Source organism: Amblyraja radiata, chromosome 2, assembly GCF_010909765.2.
Source record: "Amblyraja radiata isolate CabotCenter1 chromosome 2, sAmbRad1.1.pri, whole genome shotgun sequence".
Classification (NCBI taxonomy): domain Eukaryota; kingdom Metazoa; phylum Chordata; class Chondrichthyes; order Rajiformes; family Rajidae; genus Amblyraja; species Amblyraja radiata.
The window spans coordinates 100,218,065-100,237,210 of record NC_045957.1 but is presented as its reverse complement, the minus strand read 5'-3'; the positions used below and the strand labels follow the sequence as shown (position 1 = coordinate 100,237,210).

At 41.4% G+C, this 19,146-nt stretch overlaps 1 protein-coding gene across 2 annotated transcripts in view; it reads right to left on the bottom strand.

Annotated features, from left to right (window-relative positions):
- LOC116966099 (dynein heavy chain 5, axonemal-like) overlaps nucleotides 1-19,146 on the bottom strand; it is a 350,576-nt gene that overhangs the window by 308,327 nt on the left and 23,103 nt on the right. For both annotated transcript variants that reach the window (XM_033012270.1, XM_033012280.1), the window contains exons 4-9: nucleotides 17,984-18,172; nucleotides 14,921-14,995; nucleotides 14,512-14,595; nucleotides 14,304-14,375; nucleotides 11,124-11,225; nucleotides 1,186-1,372 (exon numbers count right to left, since the gene is read on the bottom strand). In XM_033012270.1, the coding sequence (XP_032868161.1) occupies nucleotides 1,186-1,372; nucleotides 11,124-11,225; nucleotides 14,304-14,375; nucleotides 14,512-14,595; nucleotides 14,921-14,995; nucleotides 17,984-18,172 (709 nt within the window). The remainder of the gene's footprint in view (nucleotides 1-1,185; nucleotides 1,373-11,123; nucleotides 11,226-14,303; nucleotides 14,376-14,511; nucleotides 14,596-14,920; nucleotides 14,996-17,983; nucleotides 18,173-19,146) is intronic.

Here is a 19,146-nt window from a genome sequence, read left to right as displayed (position 1 = left end):
CTTTCCGCCTGCCGTCACGCTCCACCCCCCCCACCCATTCAGTAATTCAGAAAGAAGGAGATTTGGAAGCCTTGGGCAAATTGAATTGTTACTTTATTTATTTTTATTTTTACGGAGAGGAGAACAATATGCGCAAGATTTTTTAAAGCCGACTGACTGTCATATTACTCATTATGAAGTCCTTGACAGTGAACCCCATGGGCAATCACTACCAAAGTGTCTGCCCACACAGTCAGTACATCTCTCCTACACTTGTCTCCCGTACTAAGTCACCCCAACCCCCCCCCCCCTCTCCCCCCCACCTTCAGTCCCGTCCCGATCCCCTGGGAAACTGAAGGGAGCGACAATCAACTGCCACAGATAAAAATAATGTCATACACAAGAAAGGGCAGATGCTGGATGACAAAAAGTGAACACACAGTGCTGGAGTAACACAAAGACGCAGCAGAGTTTTGGAAACGTCATCCCGTCACCCATTCCTTCTCTCCAGAGATGCTGGTTGTCCGGTGAGTTAAAGAGTGCCCACGGTAGACTCACAAGTCACTATGGTAAACTCACGGGCTACTACGTTCTTACAACGAGTTTAAAAGTTAAACATTTTTATTTCAAGAGTAAATTTGACTCGTGGAAATCTTTCATCATGTTGAAAGATTTTCACGAGTTAACAAGTTTCCCGAATACCTGCCGATAGCGTTATGAGTTCCGACGTTCCCGCTACATTAATTCTACGTGATTACCACGAGTTTTGATTTGTTTTAAACTCGGGATCACTCGTGGATGGACTCGCACCGTGAGACAGGGCCATTAGTGTGGGAGACCAGCACGTAGCTAAAGGATCGCCCTTTATTTTATTGAATAGCATAGCAGATAGTTCTTGGGCTCTTGTCATCTCTCCACAACTGTGGTTAGCCAGCAGAATTTCTGGCTCCGTAAGCTGGCAGATGATGGAAATGTATCAACTGGCCCATAGATTTTCAGGTACCATATATTAATTTTCAGCATATTACTAATAGCATTAGATAAGATTTATTTCAAAGTAGGGAACTATTAAATAATTTGGCATACCTAAAGAAACATAGCATATCTGCATTTATAGTTTATAACAATAAATCATAAAAATAAAATGATTGGAACAATTCAGTGGAATGCTTAAAGCTACAACAATTATAAATAAAGAAAGGATACCTGCAATCAAATAGTCTGAGGGACTATGCAGATCATCAATGTTGTAGGCTGTGGTAACCTCTGCAAGAATAATTTGCCTTTCCATATTTTTCCTGGCTGTGGTCAAATTGCCAACAAATTTGTCCAAGGATTCAAAGAACTCCTGAATCTGAACATTCTTTAGTCCTTCTTTAATAGATCCCCAATTCTATGCATTGGTAAGAGAACTGAATGTTAATACCATCAACAAATCTTTCAAAATACATTAAAACCTTTTATTGTAATGAGTTTTACATTTTAAATAAAGCCGAGATTTCTGGTCTATTTTTACTGAAAATTAATGCAGCGTCATTCAATAAATTCAATCTCGGTGCTGTAGCATTTGGGAACAAATTAAAGTCACAGGACTTCATCCTTAGTTTTAGGGTCTGTAAAAGGTGGCGAAATATAGAATTGCTTCCATAGCATTGCTGTGGGCAGCTCAATACAAAAACCAAATAGCTGCTGATTCATTTGTGTAGTAGCTCTTAAAAGGCTGCTGTTTCCTTTTAATGTTGTGGTTAACTTTGGATAAAATAGCAACGATTAGAGAATTTCCGGAATATCTGCCTGCTGTAAGGATTCTTTGAATGTTCTGCTGGAAGAGGTGCAACATGAAATTGTATGCGTTTGACACCATATGTCTCCCTGAAGCCAAAATACACAAACTCCATACCAGTGCCCAACAACAAGCAGGTTTGAAGAAGGGTCTCGACCCGAAACATCATCCATTCCTTCTTTGCAGAGATGCTGCCTGTCCCGCTGAGATACTCCAGCATTTTGTGCCTACCAACAAGCAGGATAAGACTAACCCACCAATTATAGCCCAATCAGCTTCCATCCAGTAACTAACAGACTACCAAGTAGCATTTTTCTTTCTCTCAAGACCACCAAGCTCCTGAATTTACCACAGCCTTTCTTCAAGCAAGGACAAAAGAGGTGAACTCCAGAGGCGGTGAAAATGGCTGTCCATTCGCATATCTTCAGATAGTGAATCATTTTGCATCCATACCGCCAAACTCACACATTATCCATGTTGGACCATCATGTGATTGGTTACTATATTCCTTATGTTATACAATGCCAATGCATTGAAGACAGCTTAACTACCTCTATCTGATGTTCAGTGGCAATACCATCATCAAATTTCCACCAGTGATCAGACCTCAACTAGAAAAAAACAAATAAATGCAATGACTATTTGGAAAGATCAGAGTTGCGTATTCTGGGTAGCCAACCTCCCACTTTCCAAAGGCTCTCCGACCACAAGACATAAATAATTGAGTCATAGTCATAGATTGGTGCAGCATAGAAACAGTCCCTATGGCCCATTACATCTATTCTGACCATCATGCCCATCTACACTAATCCCACTTGCATGCATTAATTCCATATCATTCTCTGCCCTGCTCATTCAAACAAAATGTTTCTCATACAGTATGTTGTTATTGTTCCTGGCTTCACCACCTCCTTTGGTAGTTCATTCCAAATGTGTGAAACATTTCTGTGATTCAATTGTGTGAAACATTTCAGCCTCATATCCCCTTTAAAACTCCTCCCTTTCACCTTAAACCTATATCCGCTAGTTTTAGACATCCCTACCATGAGAAACAGACCCTAGCTATTTACTGTATCTGTCTCTAATAATTTTATATACCTTCATTATGTCATGTCTGTCTCCTACATTTCAGCGCAAACAAAGCCAGGCTATCACGCTCTCTAATCCAAGCAACACCCTTGTGAAACATTGTTGTACCCTTTCTAGCGTAATTACATCCTTCCTATTGACCAGAACTGCACACGCTGCTCCTCATGCAGCCAAAGCAATGTTTTGTATAAATAGAACATGACATCCCAATACAACTTAGAAACATAGACATAGAAACATAGAAATTAGGTGCAGGAGTAGGCCATTCGGCCCTTCGAGCCTGCACCGCCATTCAATATGATCATGGCTGATCATCCAACTCAGTATCCCGTACCTGCCTTCTCTCCATGCCCTCTGATCCCCTTAGCCACAAGGGCCACATCTAACTCCCTCTTAAATATAGCCAATGAACTGGCCTCGACTACCCTCTGTGGCAGGGAGTTCCAGAGATTCACCACTCTCTGTGTGAAAAAAATTCTTCTCATCTCGGTTTTAAAGGATTTCCCCCTTATCCTTAAGCTGTGACCCCTTGTCCTGGACTTCCCCAACATCGGGAGCAATCTTCCTGCATGTAGCCTATCCAACCCCCTAAGAATTTTGTAAGTTTCTATAAGATCCCCTCTCAATCTCGTAAATTCCAGAGAGTATAAACCAAGTCTATCCAGTCTTTCTTCATAAGACAGTCCTGACATCCCAGGAATCAGTCTGGTGAACCTTCTCTGCACTCCCTCTATGGCAATAATGTCCTTCCTCAGATTTGGAGACCAAAACTGCACGCAATACTCCAGGTGTGGTCTCACCAAGACCCTGTACAACTGAAGTAGAACCTCCCTGCTCCTATACTCAAATCCTTTTGCTATGAAAGCTAACATACCATTCGCTTTCTTCACTGCCTGCTGCACCTGCATGCCCACTTTCAATGACTGGTGTACCATGACACCCAGGTCTCACTGCATCTCCCCTTTTCCTAGTCGGCCACCATTTAGATAATAGTCTGCTTTCATGTTTTTGCCACCAAAATGGATAACCTCACATTTATCCACATTATACTGCATCTGCCAAACATTTGCCCACTCACCCAGCCTATCCAAGTCACCTTGCAGTCTCCTAGCATCCTCCTCACAGCTAACACTGCCCCCCAGCTTAGTGTCATCCGCAAACTTGGAGATATTGCCTTCAATTCCCTCATCCAGATCATTAATATATATTGTAAATAGCTGGGGTCCAAGCATTGAGCCTTGCGGTACCCCACTAGTCACTGCCTGCCATTGTGAAAAGGACCCGTTTACTCCTACTCTTTGCTTCCTGTTTGCCAGCCAGTTCTCTATCCACATCAATACTGAACCCCCAATGCCATGTGCTTTAAGTTTGTAAACTAATCTCTTATGTGGGACCTTGTCGAAAGCCTTCTGGAAGTCCAGATACACCACATCCACTGGTTCTCCCCTATCCACGCTACTAGTTACATCCTCGAAAAATTCTATAAGATTCGTCAGACATGATTTACCTTTTGTAAATCCATGCTGACTTTGTCCAATGATTTCACCACTTTCCAAATGTGCTGCTATCCCATCTTTAATAACTGACTCTAGCAGTTTCCCCACTACCGATGTTAGACTAACTGGTCTGTAATTCCCCGTTTTCTCTCTCCCTCCCTTCTTAAAAAGTGGGGTTACGTTTGCTACCCGCCAATCCTCAGGAACTACTCCAGAATCTAAAGAGTTTTGAAAGATTATTACTAATGCATCCACTATTTCTGGAGCTACTTCCTTAAGTACTCTGGGATGCAGCCTATCTGGCCCTGGGGATTTATCGGCCTTTAATCCATTTAATTTACCCAACACCACTTCCCGGCTAACCTGGATTTCACTCAATTCCTCCAACTCCTTTGACCCGCGGTCCCCTGCTATTTCCGGCAGATTATTTATGTCTTCCTTAGTGACAACTTAACCTAACATGACTTCCCATTGTAACATGACATCCAAGTACAACTGTAACATTATGCAAAGAATATGATGCAACACTCTCAATTAGTTGGCATGAACGCATCCATAACAGTGTCTACGGAGGTCACTTTCTAGGACACAACAATCTAATTGATTGACATCCTATCCCCTAATTTAACCACTCTGTCACCACAGGTAGATAGAAATCTACAGGGTGTATTGCAGCAACCTAACCAATAATTTGATAAAGTATTTCAAACTCACAGTCTCCACCATGTGGAAGGACAAACCCACCAGTACTTGGAAACATAATCATGTCCAAGTGATTCAGCCAGATAGCACTGAATTTGAATGCACACCATAATTTTGCTGGGAGAAAATTTTGGAACTCTCTACTTACCGTTCATCCTACAGATTGCATTGATAGACCTCTCTGCTCAAGGGTAGCAAGGGAGAGGCAATACATGACTACATTGCATCAACACTCACATCCCAAAATTGCCACCACAGGAAATTGAATTAGGAAGCTTTTTCTTCTGTACTGTTTTGTTAAACATGCCTCTTTCCAGTCTTATTAACATGAAGTTCCTGCAGCGGTTGGCGGCGCGACTCACTGTTGCAGCGGCCCCTACAGCCTGTCTGTCTTTTTTTTTTTTTTTGTCTAGTTAGATGTAGTTGTTGTGTTTTTTTATACTGTTTTTAACTGTGTTTATGTGGGGGGGGGGGAGGGGGAAATTAAAAAAAATCTCTTCCCTGCACGGGAGACCCGACCTTTTCCCTGTCGGTTCTCCGTTGTCGTTGGGGCCTAGCACCGTGGAGCGGCCTCCAACCGGAACGACCTGGGGGCTCCAGTCGCGGAGCCTGCGGAGTTGCGGACTTACCATCGTGTGGCTGGCTGGCCTCGAAGCGTGGGGAGCGGTAGTGGCTCGCTGCTGCGGCCTGACCCCGGAGCTCGGAGGCTCCAACTGCAGCCGCAGGTCCGGTGGACTGGGACATCGGGAGCTCGTGGGTCCGGGTGGGAGACCGCTTTCCGGAGCTCCCGCAACGCGACTTCTCCAGCGGGGTTGGAACGACCCGGAGCGGGGCCGTAAATCACCCGGTGCAGCCTAAAATGGCCGTGGGACATACCATCGCCCGCCTGGGGATTCAACATCGGACTTCAACATCAGGAGAAAAATGGAGAGCAGGGGAGAGAAAAGACTTTGCCTTCCATCACTGTGAGGAGGAGGTTCACTGTGATGGATGTTTGTGTGAATTAAATTGGTTGTGTGTCTAGTAGGAATCGTTTTTTGTTTGTATGGCTGTAGAAACAGAGTTTCGTTTGAGCCTCACTGAGGTTCAAATGACAATAAATATTGTATTGTATTGTATTGTAAGTGTATTCCATGTCACAACAGTAACATGCACACAACAATAAAGTGCACATCAGCGTACTTGTTCACATTGTAATACAATTTTCCATGAAGAAGTAAAAACTCACATTTATTACATGGAAACATAGAAACATAGAAAATAGGTGCAGGAGTAGGCCATTCGGCCCTTCGAGCCTGCACCGCCATTCAATACGATCATGGCTGATCATCCAACTCAGTATCCTGTACCTGCCTTCTCTCCATACCCCCTGATCACTTTAGCCACAAGGGCCACATCTAACTCCCTCTTAAATATAGCCAATGAACTGGCCTCAACTACCTTCTGTGGCAGAGAATTCCAGAGATTCACCACTCTCTGTGTAAAAAATGATTTCCTCATCTCGGTCCTAAAAGACTTCCCTCTTATCGCGTCCAAGATATCCTGAAATGGGAGGGAGAGGAGCCTGAGGTTGTGGTACATATAGCTACCAACGACGTAGGTAGAAAAAGAGAAGAGGTCCTGAAAGAAGAATTTAGGGAGTTAGGTAGAGAGTTAAGGAGAAGGACTGCAAAGGTAACAATCTCAGGATTACTGCCTGTGCCACGCGACAATGAGAGTAGGAATGGAGCGAGGTGGTGGATAAATGCGTGGATGAGGGATTGGTGCAGTGGGTATGGATTCAAGTTTCTGGATCATTGGGACCTCTTTTGGGGAAGGTGCGACCTGTACAGAAAGGACGGGTTGCACTTGAACTCGAGGGGGACCAATATCCTGGCGGGGAGATTTGCAAAGGCTACTGGGGATACTTTAAACTAGAACGGTTGGGGGGAGGGACTCAAATTGGGAAAGCTAGCAGTCAGTGTGTGAGGCAGGAGGCAGAGAAGGGTAGTACTCTGACCCAAAATGTAGGGGAGAAAGAAGAAAAAGACAATAAACAGAGAATAAGAGAGGGTGGGTTTCTTAAATGTGTATATTTTAATGCTAGGAGCATTGTAAGAAAGGTGGATGAACTTAGAGCCTGGATTGACACCTGGAAGTATAATGTTGTGGCGATCAGTGAAACATGGTTGCAGGAGGGCTGTGATTGGAAACTAAATATTCCAGGATTTCGTTGCTTCAGGTGTGATAGAATTGGAGGGGCAAGAGGTGGAGGTGTTGCATTGCTTATCAGGGAAGATATTACAGCAGTGCTTTGGCAGGATAGATTAGAGGGCTCGTCTAGGGAGGCTATTTGGGTGGAACTGGGAAAGGGGTAGCAACACTTATAGGGGTGTATTATAGACCGCCAAATGGGGAGCGAGAATTGGAAGAGCAAATATGTAAGGAGATCGCAGATATTAGTAGTAAGCACAAGGTAGTGATTGAGGGAGATTTCAATTTTCCACACATAGACTGGGAAACACATTCTGTAAATGGGCTGGATGGTTTGGAGTTTGTAAAATGTGCGCAGGATAGTTTTTTGCAGCAATACATAGAGGTACCTACTAGAGAAGGGTGGCAGAGGTATGCGTTGGGGAACAGTTCGGGTCCAGTGATCACAATACAATTAGTTTCAATATAATTATGGAGAGGGTCAGAACTGGACCTAGGGTTGAGATTTTTGATTGGAGAAAGGCTAACTTTGAGGAGATGCGAAAGGATTTAAAAGGAGTAAATTGGGACATTTTGTTTTATGGGAAAGATGAGGTAGAGAAATGGAGGACATTTAAAGGTGAAATTTTAAGAGTACAGAATCTTTATGTCCCTGCTCGGTTGAAAGGAAATAGTAAAAATTGGAAAGAGCCATGGTTTTCAAGGGAAATTGGACACGGTTCAGAAAAAGAGAGAGATCTACAATAATTATAGGCAGCATGGAGTAAATGAGGTGCTTGAGGAGTATAAAGAATGTAAAAAGATTCTTAAGAAAGAAATTAGAAAAGCTAAAAGAAGATACGAGGTTGCTTTGGCAAGTAAGGTGAAAGTAAATCCAAAGGGTTTCTACAGCTATATTAATAGCAAAAGGATAACGAGGGATAAAATTGGTCCATTAGAGAGTCAGAGTGGACAGCTATCTGCAGAGCCAAAAGAGATGGGGGAGATATTGAACAATTTATTTTCTTCGGTATTCACCAAGGAGAAGGATATTGAATTATGTGAGGTAAGGGGAACAAGTAGAGTAGCTATGGAAACTATGAGATTCAAAGAAGAGGAAGTACTGACACTTTTGAGAAATATAAAAGAGGATAAGTCTCCAGGTCCGGACAGGATATTTCCTAGGACATTGAGGGAGGTTAGTGTAGAAATAGCAGGGGCTATGACAGAAATATTTCAAATGTCATTAGAAACGGGAATAGTGCCGGAGGATTGGCGTACAGCGCATGTTGTTCCATTGTTTAAAAAGGGTTCTAAGAGTAAACCTAGCAATTATAGACCTGTTAGTTTGATGTCAGTGGTGGGCAAATTAATGGAAAGGATAGTTAGATATAATATATATAAGCATCTGGATAAACAGGGTCTGATTAGGAACAGTCAACATGGATTTGTGCCTGGAAGGTCATGTTTGACTAATCTTCTTGAATTTTTTGAAGAGGTTACTTGGGAAATTGATGAGGGTAAAGCAGTGGATGTTGTTTATATGGACTTCAAAAGGCCTTTGACAAGGTTCCTCATGGAAGGTTGGTTAAGAAGGTTCAATTGTTGGGTATTAATGGTGGAGTAGCAAGATGGATTCAACAGAGGCTGAATGGGAGATGCCAGAGAGTAATGGTGGATGGCTGTTTGTCAGGTTGGAGGCCAGTGATTAGTGAGGTGCCACAGGGATCTGTGTTGGGTCCACTGTTGTTTGTCACGTACATCAATGATCTGGATGATGGTGTAGTAAATTGGATTAGTAAATATGCAGATGATACTAAGATAGGTGGTGTTGTGGATAATGAAGTAGATTTTCAAAGTCTACAGAGAGATTTATGCCAGTTGGAAGAGTGGGCTGAAAGATGGCAGATGGAGTTTAATGCTGATAAGTGTGAGGTGCTACATCTTGGCAGGACAAATCAAAATAGGACGTACATGGTAAATGGTAGGGAATTGAAGAATGCAGGTGAACAGAGGGATCTGGGAATAACTGTGCACAGTTCCTTGAAAGTGGAATCTCATGTAGATAGGGTGGTAAAGAAAGCTTTTGGTGTGCTGGCCTTTATAAATCAGAGCATTGAGTATAGAAGTTGGGATGTAATGTTAAAATTGTACAAGGCCTTGGTGAGGCCAATTCTGGAGTATGGTGTACAATTTTGGTCACCTAATTATAGGAAGGATGTCAACAGAATAGAGAGTACAGAGGAGATTTACTAAAATGTTGCCTGGGTTTCAGCAACTAATTTTATTCTTTATTCTTTGGAGTGCAGAAGGTTAAGGTGGGACTTGATAGAGGTCTTTAAAATGATGAGAGGGATAGACAGAGTTGACGTGGATAAGCTTTTCCCACTGAGAGTAGGGAAGATTCAAACAAGAGGACATGACTTGAGAATTAAGGGACAGAAGTTTAGGGGTAACATGAGGGGGAACTTCTTTACTCAGAGAGTGGTAGCTGTGTGGAATGAGCTTCCAGTGAAGGTGGTGGAGGCAGGTTCGATTTTATCATTTAAAAATAAATTGGATATTTATATGGACGGGAAAGGAATGGAGGGTTATGGTCTGAGCGCAGGTAGATGGGACTAGGGGAGAATACGTGTTCGGCACGGACTAGAAGGGCCGAGATGGCCTGTTTCCGTGCTGTAATTGTTATATGGTTATATGGTTATCCTTAAACTGTGACTGGACTTCCCCAACATCGGGAATAATCTTCCTGCATCTAGCCTGTCCAACCCCTTAAGATTTTTGTAAGTTTCTATAAGATCCCCCTCAATCTTCTAAATTCTAGCGTGTACAAGCCGAGTCTATCCAGTTTTTCTTCATATGAAAGTCCTGCCATCCCAGGAATCAGTCTGGTGAACCTTCTCTGCACTTCCTCTATGGCAAGAATGTCTTTCCTCAGATTAAGAGACCAAAACTGTACACAATACTCCAGGTGTGGTCTCACCAAGATCCTGTACAACTGCAGTAGAACCTCCCTGCTCCTATACTCAAATCCTTTTGCTATGAATGCTAACATACCATTTGCTTTCTTCACTGCCTGCTGCACCTGCATGCCTACTTTCAATGACTGGTGTACCATGACACCCAGGTCTCGTTGCATCTCCCCTTTTCCTAATCGGCCACTATTCAGATAATAATCTACTTTCCTGTTTTTGCCACCAAAGGAGATAACCTCACATTTATCCACATTATACTGCATCTGCCATGCATTTGCCCACTCACCCAACCTATCCAAGTCACCTTGCAGCCTCCTAGCATCCTAACATTATTGAATGTTTAATATCCAAACTGAAAAATACTATTGCCAATGTTGATGGACAAATCCTCAGTGCATCTTTATATCAACTGTCCACTAGTTTAACATATTCATTGTGCAAAGATTAGTTCTGGAAATATCCATTCAGGTTGTTGTTGATTTTCCATCCCAACACCAGATGTCAGTGTGGTGCTCCAATCAAGTTGAAAGACTGATATAGTTATGGCATCAGTTCATTCAGAGATAATTAGTAGTTGATGAAAGCTTTCCCTCATGAACTATTATGTTTGATTTTAATCATATAGAAACTTAATTTTCAATAGATTTTATTAAAATGTGTGTCAAACCCACACTTAATTAATTTTATCTTCAATATAAAGAACAAGATTAACAGAAAAATTACAGTCAATCATTTTATCAACATTAAGTTCAAAAAGGAACTGCAGATGCTGGAGAATCGAAGATAGACAAAAGTGCTGGAGTAACTCAGCGGGTGCGGCAGCATCTATGGAGTGAAGGAAATAGGCAACGTTTCGGGCCGAAACCCTTCTTCAGACATTAAGTATACAAATACTGTTGAAAATCATATCACATGGGAGAAGGTTACCTCTTGGGATCGCAGTGCAGGTACCATTACATTGCCAAGGAGTTTCTCGAATCCTTGAAGTAGATTTTCTTCAGAACAATTAAGCATGCCAAAATTTACCTCCTAAATAGAAAAGGTATGTTTATGTGAAACGATATTGGTCAAGATTTTAATATTAAACCATTTTGATAAATGTTAACTTCATGAATTAATGATGAAGTAACATTTCAACAATCACTATTTAACAATAATTTTCTTCGCCCTGCATGATTGATTCAACTCAATGATAGAAACAATTGTTATAAAGGTTGCGAAAGGGAGACCAATAAATAATTGTTTCTCCTTTATATAATTGTTTTACCTTTTCTCCTTATGAGATTTTCTATTTTTGTTAACGGTCCTGTATGGAACATAAAGCAAACTTTACTGCTATCTGCAGTAGAATTCCTTTATGGCACTTTATAAGATAGAAAGAGGCCATTCAACCCATTGTCTATCCCAGCTCGCCGAGCAATCACATTTCCGTTTCAACCCACATTTTCATTAATTCGTGTGAATCCCACACGGTCACAGTGAGAGTCAAGAGTGTTTTTTGTCATATGTCCCAGATAGAACAATGAAATTCTTACTTGAAATGCAAACTCTACAAAGACGGCACCAGATGTCAGGATTGAATTCAGGTCACTGAAGCTTGGAGACGGCAGCACTCTTAGCTGTGCCATCCCTCAACTTTGCTTATGGCTTAAATAATCATGATAAAAAAACTGATGTCCTTGAAGTAGAAATGTTAAATACAATGCAGACCTAGAAATTGAAAGGGACCTGCTTAGGGATATTACCTGTCAGTTCATAATGGGCCATCAAATGTTTTACTCAAGGTCCGACAAACTGCGCTGTTGAATGGATTCAGTACAAAGAAAACTCTTTGATTTGTGTGCTGCTCCAATGTGACTCACATAAAGAAAAACAGATTAAGTCTAAACTGGAATTGGATGTGCGGGCGTGGTCAATTGGTAGCATTGATGAAAAGATTGTGTGTGTAGTCAGCGGAGAGATCAGTGCAATGATCAGTGTAGGATCTGAGAAATGGAGCGAGGATTGGCTGCCAGGAATTGGGGTGAGTGGTTGGAATACCTAAATGCTGGAGTTGGGAAAGACAATTTAATAATCTAGAAAGAAAAATGTTTCAATACATAGCTGGGAGGTATTGGTAAAGGGAATAGGGAAGCGAGATAACCACTTATGAGGTGTTTGCGCAGGAATCAAACAGAACCAGAACCAGGGAATCAGTATTCATTGGGAAGTATCAGCAGTTTAGTTGGGGTGGGTGGTCAGCTTAGTAAAATTATTGGGGTTGGGGGGGTGACAAAGTGAATGTCTGGTGAGTTCCAGGGAAAACCAGGTAAGTATGTTATTTAAAGAATATTCCCTTAGGCTGGTTCTATGTCCATCACACTGACCAGACTTCCCATCAGTGACTTAATCTACACTACACGCTGCCTTGGAAAAGCAGCCAACATAATCAAAATCAAATCCCACCCCTGTCATTGCTTCTTCTCCCGGTTCCCACCCAGCAGAAGGTACAGAAGGTACAGAAGATTGAAAGTGCACACCATGAGATTCAGGCACAGCCTGTTATCAGGCTTCTGAATGATCCTTCCGTAAACTTGGCTACAATCCGATTCCCTTCTACCCCATTGTGGACTTTATAGCTGGAACTGATGTGCCACAATGCTGAGAACTACTGTATATTCTGCACTCTGTATCTTCCTCTTTGCTCTATTTATTCTACTTGAGTTTGGTTTGATTATATTGATGCATGGTATTATTAGATCTGTTTGGATAGCATGCAAAATAAAGCTTTCCAATGCACCTCAGTGCACGTGACAATAATAAACCTATATCTAATAACCATGACCTACTCTGACAGGTTAGCTTTAAATTGGTCCGCCTGATAAGTGACATGCAGTCTTGCTTCCGCCTGAGTACACAATGGATTGAGCACCTCAAGCATGTGCAAAATCCCTAAGGAGGCCTCCACTGCACAATAAATTATGCCCACTCCTCCAATGTTATGTTAGCACTTCCAACATAGAGGGAAAATAATTACAGACTTTGTGTAAATCATAATAACTTCAAAATATTCTGTAATGTTTTAGTTATCATGAAATTTCAATTGTATAGTGCTAAAAGATATGGCACTGCATAATTTAATTTTTATGTAAAATATGTCTTCCATCTTCCAGACAACAATTTAACCTGGCTTTGGGATTACAGACAAAAGACTACATCTAACATGTCCTTTTTTTTTTTTAAATCACCGCATTTACCATGGGTTCACTTTGTGTTAGACTAAGTTTAATTTTTTTTTAATTCTTGTGTTCATGTATAAATATTGTCAGAATGCTTGTATACATTTTATCCTGTGTCTATAGTTTAATAAATATTTGATCACATTTTAAATGTTTAAAACTAAAATTCGTATGTCAGCCTAATGTTTTATTTTTAAATTTGTACAAACAGCATAATCTTTATTAGCAAGCATCCCAGAACAGTATTATCAGCTTTCCCTGTGTACTAATTTACTGTAAGTTCTCAGAACTGTTGGAAATTAACCCAATGGTTGTAATAATTTACAATCATTTTCAACAACACAAGCAGCACTTTCTCCTAGAAAAGGCTATCTCAAAAAAATGAACACTGCAACGATGGTGATAGGGTTGGAGTACGCTCCAGGGAGTCAGAAGGTCTTGGACAAGCGGGTGAAGGACTGCTTGCAGAATGAATGCTTGCGATGAATGGAACCATAAAGATCCTCAAGGGCAACACTCACTGCTCCTCATGGAAGGCTGCCAGAGAGGTCTCTGTTAAGGTCAAGGGAATGCAGTCTAATAATGCCTGCAATTTGGGAAACCTGCATATAGGTAAATCTCTCACCCACTATGCATGCTTTTGTGTATTGAAAGTAAAGTAAATGGAATCTTCTCTCCTTGATCATGGAGTTTCTGTGATAAATGCAACTGTGAACAGCAAACTGAAATGTGACAATGATGAGCAACAGCAACCTGGAATAAACTTAAATCTGGGAAGTTAAATATCGTCTTCCTGGGCAAATCAGTCCTGACACATGCTCAATTAGACACTCTTAACAAATTCTATTTACATGTAAAAAAAAATTTGTCATAGGAGAATGGAACTGACCTGAGAAACATTAGCTGTGCTGATATTTTTATTCGTCGTTCGAAGAAAAAATAAACAATCTCCAGTCAAACCCTGAAAGATGGGCAGGAGAAAAATGAATTACCACAGTTCCATTTTTTTTCAAAATTACAAATAATCTACCTTCTGAAAGCAAGTGAATTTATAATTTATTACTTTGCAAGGGAAATGTTAATGTTAATAACCCTACCTCAGCTGAGCCATTAGTGATGAACAGTCTTTTCTGAGGTATGCTTCGCGATGTATCTGCACTTAAGCGTTTCAATTCAATGTTCTGAAGGGTTAAACATGTATTCTTAAACAAATTATTGTCAATCCTTTGCATTATAGAAGTTATTTAAACACTACTGAGTATTCTAATGGGAATGTTAATAATCAAAATTGGTCGTTAATTTAACTGGCTAGAGTGAATTAAAACTGCTTTAGCTTTTTTTTATATTCTTCAATCAGTTAACCTGAGTTTTAAAGGAAATTGCTGCTGTTTTAAACTATTAAGTAAAAGTAATTTTAAGCAAAGCAATAATCTATTTGTTGTTATTGTGAAGTATATCCACATTTAGTTGTACTAGAATATTTTAATTTCACTAATGAATACTTACAGCGGCTGCTTCTTGGTAATAAAATAATATTTTTTTAGAACCATTTGGTGCAAAGAACTCGTCAATCATATGATACTAGAAAGGAAACATATATTAATTGTAAAAAATTGCTTTAAAATTAAAATGTTAATCTTTTCCATCTCCTCCAATGACCCAAGCTCTGTCCCAGGCCCTTTTCTCCAAAGACTAAACCTCATTTCCCAACTCTGCCTCCCCAGCCCCCAATCAATGGCTAAACTCACCCTTCCATGTCCCAATCCCCCAATGGGAAAAATACCCAGAGTCCTCATTGCTGATCCTCTAATAGCTGAACATTTTCTCACAATACCCCATTGGCTGAAATCCCCATTATCCCCAGATTTATACCAGGGAGAAGGCAATTCTGGATTTAGTGTTATGTAATGAACCAGATTTGATAAAGGACCTCGAGGTTAATGAGCCATTAGGAGGCAGTGACCATAACATGGTCAGATTTAATCTACAATTGGAGAGGGAGAAGAGTAGATCGGAGGTGTCAGTGTTGCAGTTGAATAAAGGGGACTATGGGGCCATGAGGGAGGAGTTGGCCAAAGTTGACTGGAAAGACCAGTCAATACACCAGCAGGGATGACAGTGGAACAAAAATGGCAGGTGTTTCTAGGAATAATACAGAAGGTGCAGGATCAGTTCATTCCTAGGAGGAAGAAAGATTCCAAGGGGAGAAAGAGACGACCATAGCTGACAAGGGACGTCAGGGACAGTATAAAAATTAAATCGAAGAAATACAACGTAGCAAAGATGAGCAGGAAGCAAGAGGATTGGGTAATATTTAAAGAACAACAGAAGATAACCAAAAAGACAATACGGGGAGAAAATATGAGGTATGAAGGTAAACTAGCCAAGAATATAAAGCAGAATAGTAAAAGCTTGTTTAGGTATGTGAAGAGGAAAAAATTAGTTAAGACCAAAGTTGGACCCTTGAAGACCGAAAAAGGTGAATTTATTATGGGGAACAAGGAAATGGCAGATGAGTTGAACAGGTACTTTGGATCTGTCTTCACTAAGGAGGACACGAACAATCTTCCTGATATAGTAGTGGCCAGAGGATCTGGGGTGACGGAGGAACTGAAGGAAATCCACATTAGGCAGGAAATGGTGTTGGATAGACTGATGGGATTGAAGGCTGATAAATCCCCAGGGCCTGATGGTCTGCATCCCAGGGTACTTAAAGAAGTGGCTCTAGAAATCGTGGATGCATTGGTGATAATTTTCCAATGTTCTATAGACTCAGGATCAGTTCCTGTGGATTGGAGGGTAGCTAATGTTATCCCACTTTTTAAGAAAGGCGGGAGAGAGAAAACAGGGAATTATAGACCAGTTAGCCTGACATCGGTGGTGGGGAAGCTGCTAGAGTCAATTATAAAAGATGAGATAGCTGCACATTTGGATAGCAGTAACAGGATCAGACCAGGTCAGCATGGATTTACGAAGGGCAAATCATGCTTGACTAATCTTCTGGAATTTTTTGAAGATGTGACTAGGAAAATGGACAAGGGAGTGCCAGTGGATGTAGTGTACCTGGACTTTCAGAGAGCATTTGATAAGATCCCACATAGGAGATTAGTGGGCAAAATTAGGGCACATGGTATTGGGGGCAGAGTGCTGACATGGATAGAGAAGTGGTTGGCAGACAGGAAACAAAGAGTAGGGGTTAACGGGTCCCTTTCAGAATAGCAGGCAGTGACTAGTGGGATATCGCAAGGCTCGGTGCTGGGACTGCAGCTATTTACAATATACATCAATGATTTGGATGAAGGGATTCAAAGTAGCATTTGCAAATTTGCAGATGACACAAAGCTGGGTGGCAGCGTGAACTATGAGGAGGATGCTATGAGAATGCAGGGTGACTTGGACAGGTTGGGGAGTGGGCAGATGCATGGCAGATGAAGTTTAATGCGGATAAATGTGAGGTTATCCACTTTGGTAGCAAAAACAGGAAGGCAGATTACTATCTAAATGGCGTCGTGGGAAAAGGGGAAGTACAACGGGATCTGGGAGTCCTTGTACATCAGTCTATGGAAGTAAGCATGCAGGTACAGCAGGCAGTGAAGAAAGTGAATGGCATGTTGGCCTTTATAACAAGAGGAATCGAATATAGGAGCAAAGAGGTCCTTCTGCAGTTGTACAGAGCCCTAGTGAGATCACACCTGGAGTATTGTGTGCAGTTTTGGTCCCCTAATTTGAGGAAGGACATTCTTGCTATTGAGGGAGTGCAGCGTAGGTTTACAAGGTTAATTCCCGGGATGGCGGGACTGTCATATGGTGAGAGAATGGAGCAGCTGGGCTTGTACACTCTGGAGTTTAGAAGGATGAGAGGATATCTCATTGAAACATATCAGATTGTTAAGGGTTTTGACACGCTGGAGGCAGGAAACATGTTCCCGATGTTGGGGGAGTCCAGAACCAGGGGCCACAGTTTAAGAATAAGGAGTAAGCCATTTAGAATGGAGACGAGGAAACACTTTTTTTGTGGAATTCTCTGCTTCAGAGGGCGGTGGAGGCAGGTTCTCTGGATGCTTTCAAGAGAGAGCTGGATAGGGCTCTTAAAAATAGCGGAGTCAGGGGATATGGGGAGAAGGCAGGAACGGGGTACTGATTGGGGATGATCAGCCATGACCACATTGAGTGGCGGTGCTGGCTCGAAGGGCCGAAGGGCCTACTCCTGCACTTAATTTCTATTGTCTATTGTTTATTGATCCACTCAACCCCCAACAACATTCAAGATTACAAATGCGAGTTCTCTCTTACACATCGAACCATTCCGGACATTAATGCAGAACTGCCTGAGGTCCAAGTCTAAAATAATGGTTGGTGTCCACGTCTAAAATAATAGTTGGTGTCCATATGGCAAGCCTTTTAGTGGTAGAATTCTACTTATGTGGGGGTTGAGCATCAACCTTATAATAATAATTATTTGGCAGCACCCCAGTAATCTTACATTAGAGCTTGATATAAACTTCTTACTGATATATCAAAAGACCTTTTAGATACTTATTATATGCCATTAAAAAATAGAAAGCATACCTTTTCATCTGATATAATGAAGTCCTGTACAACTGTTTCTTCCAGACCAGTTCCATCAGCTAATTTAGATATGAGGTAACTATGGCGAGAGTCCATTTGAGACTTTCGTTCGTCTTTTGCTGCTTTGGCTTGCTTCATCATTTGCTTTTTTGCCTCAGTAGAAAACAGTAAGGTCTTCTTTCCTTGAGTCTGTATAAAGTACATACCGTGTCAATAGAGTTATATGTCACAGAAATTGACCCTTTGGTCCACCATATTCACGCCAACCTTTTCTTCCATCTACACAATCCCATTTGCCGCACTAGGTCTGTATCTTTCCATGCCTTGCCTATTTCAGTGCCTGTGTAAATGTATCTCACTCCGTCACATCCTCTGTCAGCAAGTTACAAATATCTTTTATGCTATTATTTTCTGACCACTGCATTAACAAATCAACCCATTACATTAGCACAAAATAGAGATGCAATACTCTTAAGGCAGTATCAACAGTGGTAATTTATATTTTTTTGTAATATAAATGGAGTGACTTCTGTAGACCAAAGTTTATATGAACCTCATTCTGAACTGAGCAATTCCAATAGATTGATCTTGATCTGGGTAAGTTTCACCACCAAATCAAACTTTAAATAAATAAAAATGCATTCCGATAAATGGGCTAACATTGTAATTGGTTTCAACATGCAACTAATCTAATCTCAAATAATTTGCTATTTACGTCTAATTATGTGGGTTTCCAATGTAAATGCCAAGAAATATTGGCACTTCCTAAAGGCTCCAATGTGATGGGCCAACAATTAGTTTGGTCTTTAACCACCCCTCTCCCCCTCGCCAACCTCATCAAACTTCAATTGCTACCTGTGCCCAAGATCTCAGTCGCAAGTAACTAGGCACTGCATACTTATGTAGTTCACCATGTCCTAGTTGGACCTCCTCTCCCAGAGCCAGTGGGTTGGAGAGCTTGGAGCCCAGTGCCAGGGCCAATGGAGCAGGAAATGCCATCAGAAAACAATTCATTGTGTGAATGTATGGAGGAGAGGGAGATATTTTTGAGTCAGGATGATAATTCCTCAAGCATTGTGCATGAGGAGTTGGTGAAGGGGAATGGTTGAGCACATTCAGAGGCCAGGAGAGAGATGAGCCACTATGCACTAGTGCGGAGGGGA